The 17,702-nt window shown below is 55.2% G+C and overlaps 1 protein-coding gene across 1 annotated transcript in view; it reads right to left on the bottom strand.

Moving 5' to 3' along the window:
- Positions 1 to 17,702, bottom strand: part of SHANK2 (SH3 and multiple ankyrin repeat domains 2) — a gene marked incomplete at its 5' end in the record, with an annotated part of 263,327 nt that overhangs the window by 165,768 nt on the left and 79,857 nt on the right. The window contains 1 exon segment of the mRNA XM_077766560.1: positions 9,424 to 9,499. Coding sequence (XP_077622686.1) covers positions 9,424 to 9,499 — 76 coding nt within the window.

Raw genomic sequence — 17,702 nt, 5'->3', positions numbered from 1 at the left:
ACATAACAATGTGGTTGTCAAAATAATAACTTACACAGACAGGTTGAAAGTTGAGTGAATCTCCCAGAATACAGAGTGAACAGGCAAAGGTCAGAAAACATAAGAAAGAAAGGGTGGATGGGAACTCAGACAGGAAGTGAGGGCATTTTCAAGGGAATAACAAAAGCATATTCTTAAAGCTGAAGCTTCTTCAGTCTGAAGGAACCCCCAGGACAGTGAACACAATGAATAAAGAAGAGACTTAGACCCATCACCATGACATTTCAAAATATCAAGGAAAAGTAGCTACAGTGAAGTTCTTCCAAAGCTTTGGAGAGGAAAACAAAGGATTACCTACACTGTAGTGAGGATCAGAGAGCACCATCACCTCTTGCCAGCAATGAGTAGAAGCAAGATGACAACGAAGCAATGCTTTAATTGTTTAGAAGAAAAACTGTTTTGAACCTAGAATTCTATAACACTGAGCACATCAGAGACTTCTCAGACAGTGAAGTTGACATTCCAGGTATCTTTTACTGAGGCTGTTACTTGAGTATGTGTTCTGGTAGAACAAGGCTAAAGAAACACTTCGCTTACTGAGTAGCTCCATGAAGGGAAATCTCAGAATGAGAATTGTGCACTGGAAACTGGGGGTTGGGGTCCAAATGGGAGCAGAGAGCTCCAATAAGAATGAGATGGGTTTTAGTGATACAGAAGAAACAGGATGATATTTTAGTGGCATATTGAAGAACTAATTCCTCTTCCACAGGGGAAAAAAAAAGGCAACCAGAAACTCCAGGAAAAAATAAGAACTTCATGTGAAAACCATGACCCTAATATTAAGTTAAACTGTGACAATGCTTTGAACAACTAATGGAGTGGAAGAAAAAAGAATCCAGTGAGTTCTGGTATTAGAAAGCCCCTTCTTCACATGAGTCTATAAAGAGGAACTGCAGTCCTAGACTTAGACTTGCAAATGATGTAAACACTTATAGTATCATGATAATGCGATGCTTTCCACTGGTTTTTAACTTTTGAATCCAACTTATAGACAGAACCTAAAAGACTTTTATAGCAAAGAATTAATGATGATTCATGTTAAATTAATAAATAAAGGGGTAGCCACAGAGTTAGGGAGGTAACCATCAGAAGAACAAAGCAAAACAAGTCAAAAAGATCACCTCACACCTGAATGAATATGAATGGCTACTGTCAAAATATACACAAGAAATGATCTAACTAATCTAACAATAGATAATCTAGCTAGAGATAATTCTAACTAAATAACTCATTAGAATGATTACTGTCAAGAAGACAAGAAATGACTTTTCTTGGCAAGAACATGAAGAAGTTGGAACCCTTGTGCGCTGCTGGTGGGAAAGTAAACAGGTACAGCCACTACGGAAAACAGTATGGAGGATCCTCAGGAAATTAAAAATAGAACTACCATATGATCCTGCAATGCCACTTCTGGGTATTCATCCAAAGATAAATGAAAACACTAACTCAAAAAGATATCTGCACCCCATGTTCAATGCAGCATTGTACACAACAGCCAAGATATGGAAAGCACCAAGGTGTCCACTGACAGAAGAATGGATAAAGAGGAAGTGGTACACACAGACAATGGAATATCATTCAGCCATAAAAAGAAATGAAATCGTGCCATTTACATCGTGAAGAAACTTTGAGGGCGTTATGTTAGGCGAAATAAGCCAGAGAAAGACAAATACCACATGATTCCACTTATATGTAGAATGAAGCAAAAACAAATGAACAGGTAAAACATAACTCATAGATACAGAGGTTGGTAGTCTCCAGGAGCAGGGGATGAGTGAGTGGAGCAAATTGGCGAAGGTGGTCAAAAGGTACAAACTCTCAGCTATAAGATAAATAAGTCCATGGGGCACCTGGGGGGCCCAGGCAGTTGAGCATCTCACTCTTGATTTCGGCTCAGGTTATGATCTCACAGTTCATGGGACTGAGCCCCATTTCGGGCTCTGTGCTGACAGATCCTCTCTCCTTCCTCTTTCTCTCTGCCCCTCCTCTGCTTGCTCTCTCTCTCTCTTTCACAATAAACAGATGAATATTAAATTAAAAAAAGATAACTAAGTCCCAGGGATGTAATGGATGGCATGGTGACCACGGTACTGTATATTTGAAAGTCGCTAGATCTGAAAAGTTCTCATCACGAGAAAAACAAGCATGACAGAGTCAGGTGACAGATTTCAACCAGTCTTCTCATGGTGATCTCTGCAATATATACAAATATCAAGTCATTATGCTCTATACCCGAAATTAATATAATGTTACATGTCGATCGCATCTCAATGAAAAACAGAAAGAGAGAAAGAAAGCACAGAGGTAGGAAGGCGGCCTTTGAAGAATGGAGCCAAATAAGTAGAAAGTGCTTCCTCTGCCGAACGGAGTTGTGAGGGGGAGGCGGCCAGGGGTGGGCGAGGCGCTCTCTTTCCATTCCCGGCCCTGTCTGTGTGGTTGGCTAAATTAATAACGATTCTACTACGTAATGAAGGTCGTATTTGCATCAAGATTTTGAAAGGAGGGAACCCGCTNTGATGGATGAGGGGAGGGGAGGGGGCCTGGGTCTCCCATGTGGGCCCTGGGTGTGCTGTTCGTCATGATGGAGGCAGCAGAGAACATGATCCGGGGGAAGCCACTGGGACGCGCTCTCTGGGGCCGTGCCGGGGGATCTGCCTCCAGCTGCCACCTTCGTGCACACATCCTGCTGGGAGGGCTGGAGGGCACAGCTGTGGTGGCTTCTCACGTTGCCTGGCCCCAGGGATCCACCCCTCTCTTTCCTGCTCTCAAAAACATTACTAAAGCAATACATACATGTGGAAAGTAAAAACACGGATATGTAGGGACAAAACAGCATCATCCCTTCTTTCCCACTCCCAAAGGAGCTGCTGTGAGGGCTTCATCATTAATCATGAGGCCCAACCACCAAAGAGCCGAGGGGAAAAAACCAGAGTATGTTTCCTGATGAATCCGTGAACATACTCAGGGATCGATCCCTTTTTCTCAAGTCGAGGGAATAATAAACATAAAAATCTAAAATGATGTTGGAGGAAATCAATGTTTCTTGCCATTCAGTTCTTACTACCTACAGGCTGAGGCAGTCGCTTCTAGCACACAAAGTTAGGGTTTCAAAGGAAAGCCAGCTACCCACGCACGCTGTCCACAATTCAGCGTCCCTCCGGATTTATACAGCACACGCCTCTAAGCTGCGCACACTAATCGTACACTGTGCCCATTCATCCCGTCCTGAACACCACCGGGGCCGGGGCCTGAGTCACAGGATGAGCTGCACTTTGCAAACAGGGTTGGGGGTCAGGGGCTGAGGCACAGAGAGGGACAGCGAGGGGCCCAAGGTCCTGCAGGGTCTTTGTTGGAAAGTCAGATTGAAAAACCTGGGGCCCTATGTTTTCAAGGGCTTGCAAAGGCCTCAGGTCATGTGCACATGCATTTCCATACTCAGAGTCCATCGCTGGGGAGAGTCTGTAAGGAGACGGACGGGAGAGGTTTTCTCTGGAAAGAAAACCGGGGGCTGGGAGATAAGGACTTCACTCTAATGCGAGACCTGCCCACGCTGAATTTTTTTATCCGCGCGTGTATGTATTTCCAATGACCAATTTAAAAACAGAAAATTGGACGAGGAGGTCTGAAAGCCACGAGAGCAAGAAGCCGTCACCAGCAGACATTAAACAGGACAGCTGGCTGCCCTTCTAACTCAACGGGTCTCACGGAGGAAGACGAGCAGTGGCAACCCAGCACCTTAGATGCTTTCCCCGCATGGTGCTTCTGGACACGGGGCTTCAAGGCGGGTCCGAAGCTGCAGGTGCGGATTTGGATGCGTAGTGAGAGGTTCCATGAGGAATCTGCTGACCGCAGGGAGCGGGTCCAGCCCCACCCCCATCTGGTGCTCTACCCTGTAGAACCCCAAAGAGGGTGGGGAGCCCTCCTGCTCCTCGTTGGCCCCACATGTAGCGCCTTGGCGGGTCCCGTGCCTTCTAACTATACCTTACACCAGGAAGCCCCCCACCTGTCTATCCCCACCTCTCACTGGCCCGTCGCCACTACTGCCGAGCCAGGAAGACGGCAGTGGTCTCCTAAGTGGCCTACATCCTTCCTTCTGTTTTCCTCCAGCAACGTTAACCAGATCATGTTACTCTTCTGCTTAAAAACCTCTAGGATCCCCCCTGCACAGTGGGAGGAAATCCCCTCTCCTTCCGCAGAGCACAAGGTCCTTCTCTGGTATCAGCCTCTCTATTCCCTTCCAGGCCACTGCTGTTTCTGCACTTCACCTCAGTGCCTTTGCACGTGCTGGGCTTCCTGAAGATGGCTGATTCTCCTGAATGGTCAGGTGCCAAATCAAAAGTCACTTCGTTAGAGAGTTTCCATGGCTCCCCATACAAAGTAGGTCTGCCCCAGCCTGCCCAAGAGACAGTGCGGTGGTACTGCAGTAACCACCACGTGTGATTCTCTAGTTTATTTATTTATGAACTTTGTTGTTTTCACTATTTAGATTTTAATCCACATGAGGTCAGAGACTGTGTTTGTCTTGTTTGCCTGCATATCCTTAGCTCCTCCAACAGTCAGATTTTGATGAATATTGGTTAAATAGATGGATAGATAAACAAGAGAAGTGGACGGATGGATGTTTGGATGAGTTGGTAGATGGCTGAACGTCTGATTAATGGATGAGTGGACAGGATGCTGGATGGTTGAATGGATGGGCAGATGGATAGGTAGAAGGGTGAGTGAGTGGGTTGAGGGATGGAGGAATTGGTAGATGGCTGGCTTGCTCAGTAGACAGGAGGTTGGATGGATGAGTGGTTGGTCAAATGGACGCATGAACTGATGGATGGATGGGTGACTGGAGGAGTCAGGAGATGGCTGAATGGCTGGCTGATGGTTGAGTAGACTGATGGGTAATCAGATGGCGGGCTGGATGAGTGGACGGACGGATGGGGTGTATTCAGCCTGGTGCGGAAGCCTGAGGTCCCTCCCTCCTCTCCCAGGCAGACTCCTCCTAGGTGCCCCATGCTAATGAGGCTTGAGTTCTGACTTAAAACTAGTGGGAACTTGATACTCCTACACTCTGTGTTGAGAAGTATGTTTTTAAAAACAATACTGAAATGTCTGTACGATCCTGTGTGGAAATGGCTCCAGGTTCTCTGTGCTCCGATCTTGATCATGTGCCCACACTTCCAGATCCTTCCATCATGTGCACGATGGGTAGGTGGAGGGGAATCCTGACAAGAGACTCGGCCAGAGTAACCAGGGACACTGAACAATGAACGGGTGTGTTTTATCAGTCTGCTCCTCAGCTCTGAGCCCCCCGAGAAAAGCTTTTGACATAACGGGGAGGTAGGGGGTAGGAAGGGGAAACCAGCCGACTGATTCAGAGTCCGCTGAAGCTCGCTTCTGATTGCCTTTCCTTTAATTACATTTGCATCCGCAACGGGGAGGCCTCAGCCGGGCGCTGCTGCCCAGACTGTCGCCCGGCCGCCTACAGTGGGTAATTGGCCCGGGTGCTGGCACGTCACCCAGATGTCTGTGGCTCCCCAGGCCGTGTCTGACATGAATTCCAAAGCAGGCTGATGAACCGCCGGCTGGTTCGCACGGGGACACGTGCACCCCTCAGATGCTCTCTCCCCGTCCAGCCCCAGGAGCCGGTGCTCAGCCTCACCCTCAGACCCGCTCCGGACCCACACACGCCAGCCGCCTGGGGTCTGATGGGCCATGGGAACCACAAGCTCCTTGGCCCTTGCCAAGCGCACGGTTGGGAAGAGGTGGGTTCTGGGATGCGGTGGCTCCCCCAGGCTAACCCCCACGTCCCGTCGGAAAAGCTCAGACCCGATAACCGGGTGGTGCCCTCATTCCGTCCGCCCAACACACTTGGCCAGGTGGCGGCTTCGTCTCTGCCAGTTTCTCTCAATCCCCGGGTAGCTTCTTGGCCAGGCTTGGGTAGTAACATCTTTACCAGGGAAGAGAGGGGACTGCGGGCAAGGGTCCCGTGTCCCAGGGGGCGGGCCTCACACGCGGGCCCCGGCACCCATGTGGGCGAGGGCCAGGTCCTTAACGTGACCTGCCTTTCTCCACCTTGGTGTTCTTCTGGGAAGTGGATAATGACACTGATCTCCAAGGTCACTGGAGGGTCGGAGGGCAGCAGTGACCAGGAAAGGTGCTGGCACGTGGCGGGAGGCTCATATGTGGCGCCACCATCACCCACATCTTTCTCTGGGCAATCTGAGCCCACAGCACGTCTGAGTCCCTCACCCCGGGGAGGTCGGGGCTGGCTCCTCAACTGTGGTCAAGGCCAGAGCTTTCATCATTTAGAGGTCACCAGCTGACCCTGAGGGGTGTGGCTGGATGTCCCTCTTCTCTGTGGCCCCAGGCCCTGGCGCCGAGCCGGTGGTCGGTAATGCGCACAACAAAAGCCTTCCTCAGGGCATCGAGACACCCTGGAGGGAGGCAGAGCTGGCAAGGATCTCCCATGTCACCCGGTCCAACCTTCTCTGGTGTTCTGGCAAGAGAATGCCTACCCTGCTTGACTTCCTCCAGTGGCGGGGAGCTCATCACCTCCTGAGACAGCTCTGTCCTATCTGTAAACAGCTACAATGGTTCCACACGCCTTTTGCTGGCCAAGCTGCAGTGTGTGTGCGTCCCTGGTGCGTTCCGGGCCTGCTGTCAGCCACGTGACACGTGACACGTGACCCAGCCGGCCCGCCTGCCCTGTGGTCTTCTCTTTTCCCGGCTCAGTCAACTCAGGTCCCTGGACAGCTCCTCTGTGGGGAAGCCGCCTGTTTGAAACGCCGAGCGTTAGTGCACACCCACCTTCATGCACACGTACGCACCGAGGGCGGCCTGTTGGTGGCTCTCTGCCAGCCACGCGCCTCCTGAGAGACAGCTCTGCAAAAGCCACAGCCTGCAGGCGAGCCGCGGCTGTCAAAGGCCCCTTTTTCCCAGAAGCCCCATTCCCAGGCTGAATGGCCTTCCATGTAACCATGGCGACCGCTCCGGACCTTCTGGGAGCCTCAGGCACCCTCCTTCTTAGGAAGCCAGCAAAGCAGGACAGGTGCGCTGGCCGTGACCACGTGTCCAGGGTCCACTTTCTCGAGCTGCCACTCGCTGCTGCAGAAGCAATGCATTTGAGCCAAGAAGAGACTTGTCAAGAGAAGCCGGGGTCGGGCGTGGCTCCCCAGAAGCCCCCAGCTTGATCATTCTCTTTCTCTGTCTCTCTCTCTCGGCTGTACTGGTGGCCAGGCCACAGATCACAGCACAAGCTTTCAAGGTCAGAAAGTGGTCAATGTTCGCAAGATCTGGAACGTCGCCCACGCCCCTTAGGAGAGGTGACTCGGCTCTGCCGGGCATGGGATTCCTGTTCTAAACCATCTCCTTTAGGACAGAAACGTGGTCAGGACAGGTCGGCACTAAAACCAGGTCCAGCGAGCAATCCCGCTGCTAGACACACACTCCAAAGAACTGGAAACAGATGTTCAAACACTTGAACAAGCGTGTCCGCAACACCGTCCACAACAGCCAAAAGGTAGAAGCAACATGGTGTCCATCCACAGAGTTAGGAAAAACGAANGGGGGGGGGGGGGTCTTCTCAGCCTTGCAAAGGAGGGACACTCTGACACCTGCTACGGCACGGATGGACCTTGAGGACACCGCGCTGGGTGAAATACGCCAGTCACACAAAAAGACAAATACTGTACAATCCTCTTCTACGAGGCCCCTGGAGTTGCCAGATTCAGAGANGGCAATTCATAGAAACAGAAAGTAGGATGGTGGGTGCCAGGGGCTGGGGGGCGGAGAGGGCCAGGGAATTGTTGTTTCATGGGGACAGAGTTTCAGTTTGGGAAGATGGAAAGTTCTGGAGATGGAGGGCAGGCATGTCTGCACAACAGTACCTAATGCCACTGAGCTGTGCACTGAGAGATGGCCTAGATGGTAAATTTTACATTGTGCACATTTTATGACAATAAAAACAGTTTAGGAAAAAAGCACTGATACCTGCTGAAAAGAGGTGAACCTTGAAGATATTATTAAAAGAAGCTACAGACAGACGCTCACATCCAGTGCGGCCCCATTTATACGAGAGCAGGTTGGCGGGTGCCGGGGTTCTGGGCGCGGAGAACGGGGAGGGGCTGGTTAATAGTTAGGGGCTCCCTTCTGGGGGGACAGGAATGTTCTAGAACGAGATGGGGGGGCGAGCACACACCTAGTTCGTATCGTGAAAGCACTAAATGTCACAACTGTGAACCTGAACTCCATAAAAGCGAAGAAACACACGAGATAGGCGATTCCTCACAGGTGTCCCCGGGTGTGCTGCTCATCACAGACCAGCCTGGGGGCCCGGAGGCGGGGGGGGGACAGAGCCTGGGGGGTGGGGACCAGAACCTTCTCCAGCCCTCTGGGTGCAGGGAAGGCCATCCAGCAGGGCCCTCCCGTCCTGTCGGGTCACACGGCCCATGCCACAAGCTGTCATTGAGGCCTCCATCCCGAGAGCTCTCTGCTGGGTGAGGGGACAGGCTGGTTCGTCACACCCTTGCAGCCTGCAGTGTAGGGAGACTTGTGTTTGTGACAGAAATAAGGGGTAGAGGAACTTGACGCTTGGGGACAACAGCTAGAGAGCCGGGAGGGCCGCAGGGACAGGCGCTGGAAATGCCGCGCGTTCCCCGGCCGTGGCCGCCGCCCCCGCCCCCGCCCAGCCCGCCTCGGCCTCAGCGGGGCTTACAAGGAAGTGGCGCCCGGAGACCTGAGGACATCTCATGCCTGTGTAGTTTCTGCAGGGAGATTCGAACCCGCGGCCCGTGTGGCATCCGCACGACCCAACAAGCGCCTTCGGAACAGGAGCCGGAAGGCAAACCCACCGTGCTCAAAGGCCCGGCCTGCTGGGCGCCACGCCTTTCGGGGGGGGCCGGGGGGGGGAGGTGAGCCTTCCTGATACAACAACTTCGACTCGAGGCAGATGCAGAGGGAGAATGCAGACGAGGTGGGAGCCCAGAGCTACGGCATCCGAAGTGTTCCCGGAATGGGGGGCCACCGGGGCGCTGCCTCGCGGCTCCGCGGCCGGCTGCGGTCACCTCTGGCCCCATGCTGCTGCGCCCACGCCTCGCCTCGTCCTCCTCCCCCTGGATAGGCGGCCCTCTCCCTTGGGCCACCCCGCAGGTGCCGACCCCGCAGCTCAGGCGGCACAGACGCCGCATCCTGGGCAGGTCCTCTGGAAGATGGTGGCTTCCGTAATCCCGGCCCACGGGGGGCAGGGGGGGGGGGGGGGGGGGGCAGGGGACGCACCGAGGGAAAAAGCCAAGGGGGCCCGAGTGCTCCGCACGAGATGGTCCAGCGCCTTTCTGAGGCACGCGTGAGCATCTCTGAGCAGAGGGGCGTGGCAGAGAGAGGGCCACGTCTTACCTGGAAGCGTCGAAGCTGTCGTACGAACCGACCGTGTAGTGCCTGAAGAGTTTCTTGCTGCGGTCTGCACGGGTTTCTGTACAGAGAGGGAAGAGAGATACCGTTCAGAAAGGTCACGGTCCCTGAACGCAGGACCCAAGCGAGGCCGGCCGGGCCTCTCGTCTGTCTGACCTACGAAGCGTGAGACGCGCTCTCCTGGGAGAGATCTGGGAGGAAGAGAAGGCCTCGTTCTGGGGCCTAACTTTGCAAAACTTGAGGAACGCATATGAACCCCAAGGCCGACTTGGGAAGAGTCAGGAGCCCCGTTCCAGACAGAAGGCAGAGCTCCGGGTCCTGGGCTCAGGAAGGGTGCAGGAGGGAGCACTCTGCAAAGAAGACAGTCAATGCTGTTCAAGCCAGAACCAGCGGCTCATGGAAGCCGCCAGAACAGTACCCCCAGGTGATGCTGCTGGGCCTTCCGGCTCATCCGAAGGTGACCTGCCTTTGGGGGAAAAGGCAGCTTGTTGTTATTTTTCTGGTTATAGATGCTCTTTCCTAAAACACAAACAAACACAAAACAAAACCCCAAACGTGATTCACGTTCCTAATTAAGTCCTCTGTCTGCTTCTCTTACTCAGCAGATTTGGACGTAAATTTCACGGGAAACGGCATGAACAATGTAATTAGATTTTAATACATAGCTCAGGGCCAGAGGGAGGAAGCCCACAACAACACAAAGACGAGAAATTCGGCAGATCAATGATTTACTGTTCAGATATTTTCCCCACGGGTAAAATCTCTGGGACAATCTCCTTCCTAAACCCTGGAAAAAAATACAGAGAAATTATGGCTTCAGAAAAATGGCTCAAAATCTCATTATAGCTTCTGTAACTCTCTCTGTGGTCAATCCACATTCCAAGGTGTCAAGCCTTTATTGAAACCTCCACACACTTTTGAGCTCAAAAGTGAATGCACAGCAGGGTACCGAGGAAGGTCAGTGTAGCTTCGCGCAGGCCCTCTTATGCCTGGGGGCGGCTAGTTCAGCAAAAACACATGTTCACTTTCTTGTACAGTATGGAGTTGCCTTTGGGGGACAGGGAGGAGCAGATGGCCAGCCCAGGACTACATTTCCCAGCTCCCCTTGCACCCATGCCACATGACCACTTCCCACCAATGGAATGTGAGCAATGGAATGGAATTTTCCATTGTGAGGAGGGGGGGTTCTCTAAGCTTGGCTTCTTCCCCACCCTCTCTTGCTGCCTTGCCCAGCTCAGAGCTAGGATGCCCGGGGGGGGCTACGGGATGGTGGAATCCTCTAGGGCTCCTGCAAGATGCCCGGGTCTCTGTACATTGAACCGTTGAAAGCAGCAACAATTAGACGTCTATCGCATCATGCTACACTCACGGGGCTTATTTGTTACAGCAGCTAACACTGCCTTGACTGACAGGCAGCCTGGGTCCTCTGGGGCTTGGCCCCCACCTGCCTCTCCACCCCTTCCCTGTCACTACCCCTGAGGCTCCAACACCAGACGACTCTCTGATAAGCAACACCATCATCGTCACCGCTATTGCAGACACTAATTGAGTGTCTACTGCATACCAGGTCCTGCTTCAAGTGCCATTCCTATATTCACTTCCTGGACCTCACGAGGCCCTGTGAGAGGTGTGTGCTGCTCTGTAGGCTCAACAGCGTCCGGTCACCTTTCAAATCCTGCTCAGGATCCTGGGGGTCCTCCGTGAAGTTGGCCCCTCTGTCTCTGCTCCACGTGTCCCTGTTACATCAACACGAATGTTTATGGGGTCCTTCCCCTGTGCCCCGGTCTGGTCATCTGCGCTTAGCCCCTCACTAGCCACAGCAGCCAGGTGAGGGAGGTGCGACTGAGCTCATTTTACGGATGGAGATGGTAAGGCTGCCAAGGCAGAGTCACACACCCACTAAATGGCAGTGTCAGGATGAGTCCCCTGGCTGGCAGATGGGCTCCGGGTCCAGGCACAGACCATCAAGCCTCACTAACTGACCCCTGGAGGAGGTCTGAGTCCCCATGCCCTCCAGTGCTCAACGGTGGCAACGGCCTTTTTCTCTGTGTCACACCATATCCCCCCAATGCCTAATTTCTGGTAGATATCCAGGGCAAGTGCCTGTCCACCCAACCTAAATGACCTATTGTGCGACTAGCAAGGAAACACACCACACAGCCTCAGAGTAGCTTGAGGACATGGGGCCCTCGCTGCGCCGGGCACTGGCCCAGCCAAGCTGTATGTACCTCTTCCGTGTTTGGCACCTGGATGAACGGTGCCCAGATGTTTTGCATCCTCCTCTCCCGTCCCTGGCATCTGTAGCTTTCACATGTGTGGTGTGAGTCATTTATCAAGCCCACGGGGGAGACAGGTCCTGTGCCCTGTATGCGGGGACCAGGAGACCCCAGGGGGTGTGGCCTTAGCCCTGCGATCGGGGGCTCAGAACCCTGGGCTGGGGTGAAGACAAAGCCCGAGGACGAAGACCTTCTGTGAGCTGGGCTAAGAGCACCAGCAGTCAGGTGACTGTGTGCAGGAAGCACGTGGGCCAGACGATGCATCCGGCCAGCGCAGCCGGGGGGGCATCTGTGTGGGGGCCCCATACATGCCAGGCCCCTGAGGGACAGCTTGGATTTGAACCTCATCGCGTTAAGCACAGCAGCTTACAAAGCCACTGAACGACCACGGGGACTGTCTGCGAGCTGTTAGTATTACTCGTAATTACCTCTGTTGCTTAAGCCCCACGTAGGCAGCCCTGTGCTGATTGCCTAGGGAGGTGCTGGGCACGGAGATGTGATTTGGAGGCCCCTGGCTAAAGTCACAGGGCTCCAGCAGCAGAGGGGGCATCAGTGAGTGTGTGTGCATGTGTGCGTGTGGTTACTGGAAGAAACGTTTAAGAAAGGGAACCATTTCTAGGCGAGGTCAGTTAGCCAGTGGCTCCCAGACTTGGGGATTTCAAGGATCAACAAAACTTTGCACCAGAGGGAAGAATGTAGACTGACCTAAGATTTACCACATTTTTATTTTGGCTTGGTAAGGGCTTTACAAACAATAGAGTCCTTTCCTCTACCTCAATTATTTTATCAGAAGAAGGAGACCTTTAGAAAGGATACCACGTCTTCCTTTTTTCTTTACATATTTTGAGAAAGGGAAAAGTGTGGGCAGGGGAGTGTGGGCACAGAGCCTGACACGGGGCTCGATCCCATGGACCATGAGATCATGACATGAGCTGAAATCAAGAGCTGGATGCTTAATCACCTGAGCCCCCCAGGCATCCCCCCCCCCCTTTTTTTTTTAAAGTCTTACGGGATACTATTTGTGACTGCTTTATGGAAAAGTCCCACTGCACAGCCCTTTCCTGTGCTCTGGCTCCTGGACACAATCACACTTCTGCTCTTGGATGCAGCCCCAAAGATCAGGGGAGAGGTACTGAGGGACACAACATCACCACCACCACCACCACCACCATCAATCTCACCGACCTAATCACCATCATCGTCACAGCAACTCTGATGATGTTATCTCTTCACTTCGTTAAAATGAGGTTTCTGCCGTACTTGCTCCTCCCACAGAACGCAGTGGTTGCTGGTCCCCAGTGCTGAGGGATGTGGGCCCTGAGGCTGGACACTGAGTCCTGGGGTCTCGCCCTTGCCCGGCCTCGGCGTCTGTCTGGCCCGGGAGGTGGGGCGGGCAGGATGGCTCTCGGGCCCCGTCCCCACTGTTACGGTGTGCACCTCACGTCACAGCCAGGGCCGGCCTTTAACCTGGGACCCGCCGTCACTGTGCGGGGAGGCGGGGGCCGGGGGCTGCCTGGGCTGGCCCCTCCCCAGGACGCACTGACGCAAAGGCGGGTCACAAAACACCGAGGACTGGGCAAAGGGGAGGAGCAGAAGGAGGTCAGAGGCTGGCCAGCAGCCCTGCCGGCTGAACACAGACACAGGGCCCTTCAGGGAAGCTTCCGGGCCTCAGCTGGATGGTCTGCTGCCAAGTGAACTTGCCCGGTCGCCAGCCNGGGGGGGGGGGGGGGCGGCTGCGCCCCTCCCCCACCATGTGCCTCTGGGTCTGCCCTGCACCGGCCCAGCAGGGGAGCAGGAAGGGCAGAGGGGACACCAGGCGCCAGGCTGCTGTCGCACCTCCCAGCATGCCTCGGTCCTGCAGGGGCGTGGGGGGGGGGGCTTATCTTAAAACCCCAGTAACCGGGCACCGTCAGTGCCCCGTGGCTCCTGTGCCCGCCCCAGTAGTGAGCAAGGGACGGGCATCCTGCTCCTGGGGGTCCCCAGGACGGTCCACAGGTCCCGGGAAGCTGCCCGTCGCTCCGGGTCACACACATTTGAAGGCTGCAGGTTCGGGGCCTGGTCGCTTACAGACCCGGCGTAGCCCACCGCAGGCTCACAGGTGCGGTGGGAAGGCCGTGGGGTCCTCCAGAGGGTCCCAGGAGGAATCTTCCGGGCCCCCATAGCTGCCTCTGCCCCCCACCCAGCGTGACCACTCCGTCTTCCACCCGCATTGTAATGACTGGCCAGAAGCACCTGCAGAGCTGAGGCTGTTAAGCGTCTGACTCTTGACTTCAGCTCAGGTCATGGTCTCATGGTTCATGAGATCCAGCCTCGCCTCGGGCTCTAGGCTGAGAGCACAGAGCCTGCTTGGGACCCTCTCTCTCACTCTCCCTCTCTCTCGCCTCCCCCGCTCAAACTCTCTGTCGCTCTCCCTCAAAATAAATAAACTTTAAAATGACCAGCTAGCCGCCCCCTTCACAGTCCACATGCAGAAGACATTCCCCTTCTGGGCTGTTCCTCCCTTGACCTTAGGGGTCAGCCCTTTCCCGGCCCAGCCATGTGGTCAGGTGCGGCTGCCCAGTGCCTCCCCCACCCCCTCCGCCCGGCCCTGGATTGCAGGGTTGAGCACGGGAGCCTGGCCGTCTGTTCCTTTAAACACAGCAGGCGCCTGGCTCGGGGGGGGGGCGCGGGGCTCCGGCCGGGACATGCAGTCCTGCCCCCGCTGCTTCCATTTCTACTTCCGAGGCCACCGTGGGGAACACGCTGCCTGAGAGTGAGTCACACCGAGGACTGGAGAGCAGCTGGCGGGATGGGGGACTGACCGACTGCCCTGGTGACATGGTCAGAAGCCCTGCACGCAAGCAGCCCACAGCTGCGCCTCACTGTTGGGTGACACGCACCAAATGCGCTTCCTTGGTGGCTGGAGACCCTCTGCTAACCGTTGTTTGCAGCCGCGAAGTCCCGAAGGAGGGAACAGCGCTGCCCCCGACAGCCAGGAAGCAGCCCCCCAGGGGGGTACACACAGTGAGCTCGTGTGACTGCACCCCTCCCCGGGGAGAGGACTGCTCCCATCGCCACATGGAGGTCCTGGAGAAGCCACCTCTCAAGAGGCACGTCATCCCGGTCACCACAAGCGCGGCCGTGCCCCCAGCCGGAGGGACAATGGCCCACACATGACCTGCTGGCTTTTTCTGACATGTTCCAAGGGCAGCGTGCTGAGAAAAGTGACCTTGGTTTGGCTGGATAATGCTCAAAATTAGTGCTGGCCAGTGGGTTTTCAGCAGTGACTTATGTCACTTCCTGGATGGATGGAGCAGGTAGTCCCCAGGGTGAGGCCCCTGACCCCAGCACTGGGTTTCGCCCTGGGGCATGGTGACCAGTACATTTGAGATGGTGATTCCCCATCAGCCTGGGTCCCCGAGCCAGCCCCTGCGATCCGTGATAGATACACCACATGAGAAATAAACCTTTGTGGTTTTAGGTCATTAGGATTAGGGACATGTTTGTTACAGCAGCCTTACCTAGCCTAAGCTGACCAATGCGGACTGTGCGTGGCCTTCTCTCACGTGAGCCAGGACATTCCATGTTTTGCTCAAGCCTGGCAGAGCTGGCTTCCCACCGCCAGTGACCCAGAGTCTGGTGAGTATACAAGAAAAGACTAGACACAGTCAAAGCAAGAGCAGAGCTCGGCCCCTGTCTGGGAGGATGCTCACACTTCTAGAAGGTGGAAAACCACTCAACAGACTTGGAACGCACCCTCGTAAATGCAGACAGAGCGTGGCCGGCGGCACATGCCTTTGTGTGTCTCAGAGGAGATAAAGAAGATGGGGGTGCCTGGGGGTGGGGGGCTCAGTCGGTTGAGCGTCTAACTTTGGCTCAGGTCATGATCTCACGGTTCGTGGGTCAAGCCCCGCGTTGGGCTCTGTACTGACAGCTCGGAGCCTGGAGCTGCTTTGGATTCTGTGTCCCTCTCTCTGCCCCTCCCCTGCTCATGCTCTCTGTCTCAAAAATACATAAAACATTAATAAAAAAAAAAAAGAAAGGAGATACAGTAACCAACCCAGAGGGAACAATTTACCTGTCTGTTTCCCTAACCCTGTAGAAGCTTCTTGAAGTCAAGAACTAAGCAGTCTGCAAGCAGGCCCCCCTCCTTGGCCCGGGCCAGGCCCAGGGCTGCCTGCAGCAGGTACACGGCCGTGTCCGTAGCCTCCTGCAGCTCAGAGGCGACTCCGCCCTGGTTTGAGCAACGGGCAGCCTTTGGCTGAACTGGTGCAGTAGCCTCTGGCCTCTCTGCTTCCACGCTTGTCCCTACCCTCCTCAGCCTGACTCTCCGTAGAGCAGAGCGACCTTTAAAAAATGTCAACATTGGGTGACGTCACCGTGCTGCCTCCTGTTTTCCAACAACTTCCCACGGAACTAGAATCCCATCAAGCGTCCTTGGATGACCCGGGCCTGACACTGTGCGGCCTTGACCCCTACCGCTCTCCCTCTTTAATCACCCCACCCCTGCCACCGTAAGCTCCTCTTTCTTCCTTGGAAATGGCGGGCTCATCTGTACCCCAGGACCTTTGCACTTGTTAGACTCCCTGGGACACCCTCTCCCCAGTTCAAACTCCACCGCACGACTGGAGCCCCGGCTCCTGGAGCAGAAGCGCTCAGTGACTGTGGACAAAACCACACGCCCGTGGGCCCTTTTGATCCCACCCAACGTGGGCAGGTCCATCCCCTCGGGAGGGACTGTGACAGGTCGAGGCTGGGGCACAGAGGGCTGCACTCGGCTCCTCCTGGGGACGGCGGGGGCGCAAGCAGCCCTCCCTACAAACTGAGAGGCCCGAGTTCTAGTCCCGACCTCGATGGTAACGATGTGCACCCCCTTCCCCCTGCCTCTCTGGGCCTCGGCTTCTGGGCTACAAAGCCAACCGCTAGATGAAGTGACCCCAGGGGCTCTGACTTCCAAACAAGACGCCTCCTCTCCGCCGACGACACAGCTGGGGGTGACCCCTTCCTGGCAGACGGCCGTGCACCCGGCACCCCACGCAGGCGGTGTTTCCGCGGATGCGCCCTGGAAGCTTCTTTCTGAGTGTGGCCTAGAAAATTCTACTCTGGAAGAAAAAAAGGCTAGAAACCCCATTCCATATACCTCTGGCGACTCGTGAAAGAGACTGACAGATTGTGTGACAAGCTTCAGATTGTCGGCATTTAAAATAGCCCTTTACGCATCGCGGCTGAGCAGACGACCCGGCACGGCTCGGCGAGCCAGCCAGGAGGGGGCGTCTGGGGAGGTGCGAGTGGCCTCTGGCGCCCCAGGTGCCTGGCTCTGGAAAAGGAACTGAGGAAAGCAATCTTCTCAAAACGACTTTCGAAGACTCTGAAAGGCCAGTGGTTAGTTCTGAGGACAGTGGGGGTGGGGGGAGGGCTCTCGGGTCAGGAGATGCCCTCACGGAGAGGGCAAGGAGGCTGGGTGCGGGCCCTTCTCCTGGGCCAGGGCCGCGGGGATGGCGCCCGTGCAAGGAGGGGCCCTGAGGCCTGCATTTAACACGGCAAGTCCCTTGCTGTGCGGCCCAGGCTGGAAAGCACTTCTCCGGGCCTCGGTTCCCCCATCTGCGAAAGGGGCTGGCAGCGGGGTGTGACAATGCGGCGGGGGCACGTGCGCTTGCACACGGACCCGCGCAGGCTGTCCGGGGCTCCGCCTGCGTCTTGCTCCAGCAGCCCGTCTTGGGCTTCCCTCCCTGAAGGCGTTCTCCCACCCCCAGGACAGAGAAACACCCCAACCGTATCTGTACGCGGGACCTCACGCCCTGGTTGGAGCTGCCCATCAGACCCTTTCCTGGGAATCTGGAATTGACGAGAGACAGCCTCAGCTTCCTGTCTGACCACGTCCATCCCGACGGGGACACCAAGGCCGGCACCACGGGGAACAGAGGGGGTTGCAGCCAGAGCCGGGGCAGCGGCGGAGCGTATGTGGCTCTGCAGAGAGCCGGCTGAGCTTTCCTGCGGCCTGGCAAGGCC

Source organism: Crocuta crocuta, unplaced genomic scaffold (genome assembly GCF_008692635.1).
Source record: "Crocuta crocuta isolate KB4526 unplaced genomic scaffold, BGI_CrCroc_1.0 scaffold636, whole genome shotgun sequence".
In the NCBI taxonomy this organism is placed as follows: Eukaryota; Metazoa; Chordata; class Mammalia; order Carnivora; family Hyaenidae; genus Crocuta; species Crocuta crocuta.
Note: the sequence above shows the minus strand (reverse complement) of the source record. Positions and strands in the feature narration are given on the sequence as shown.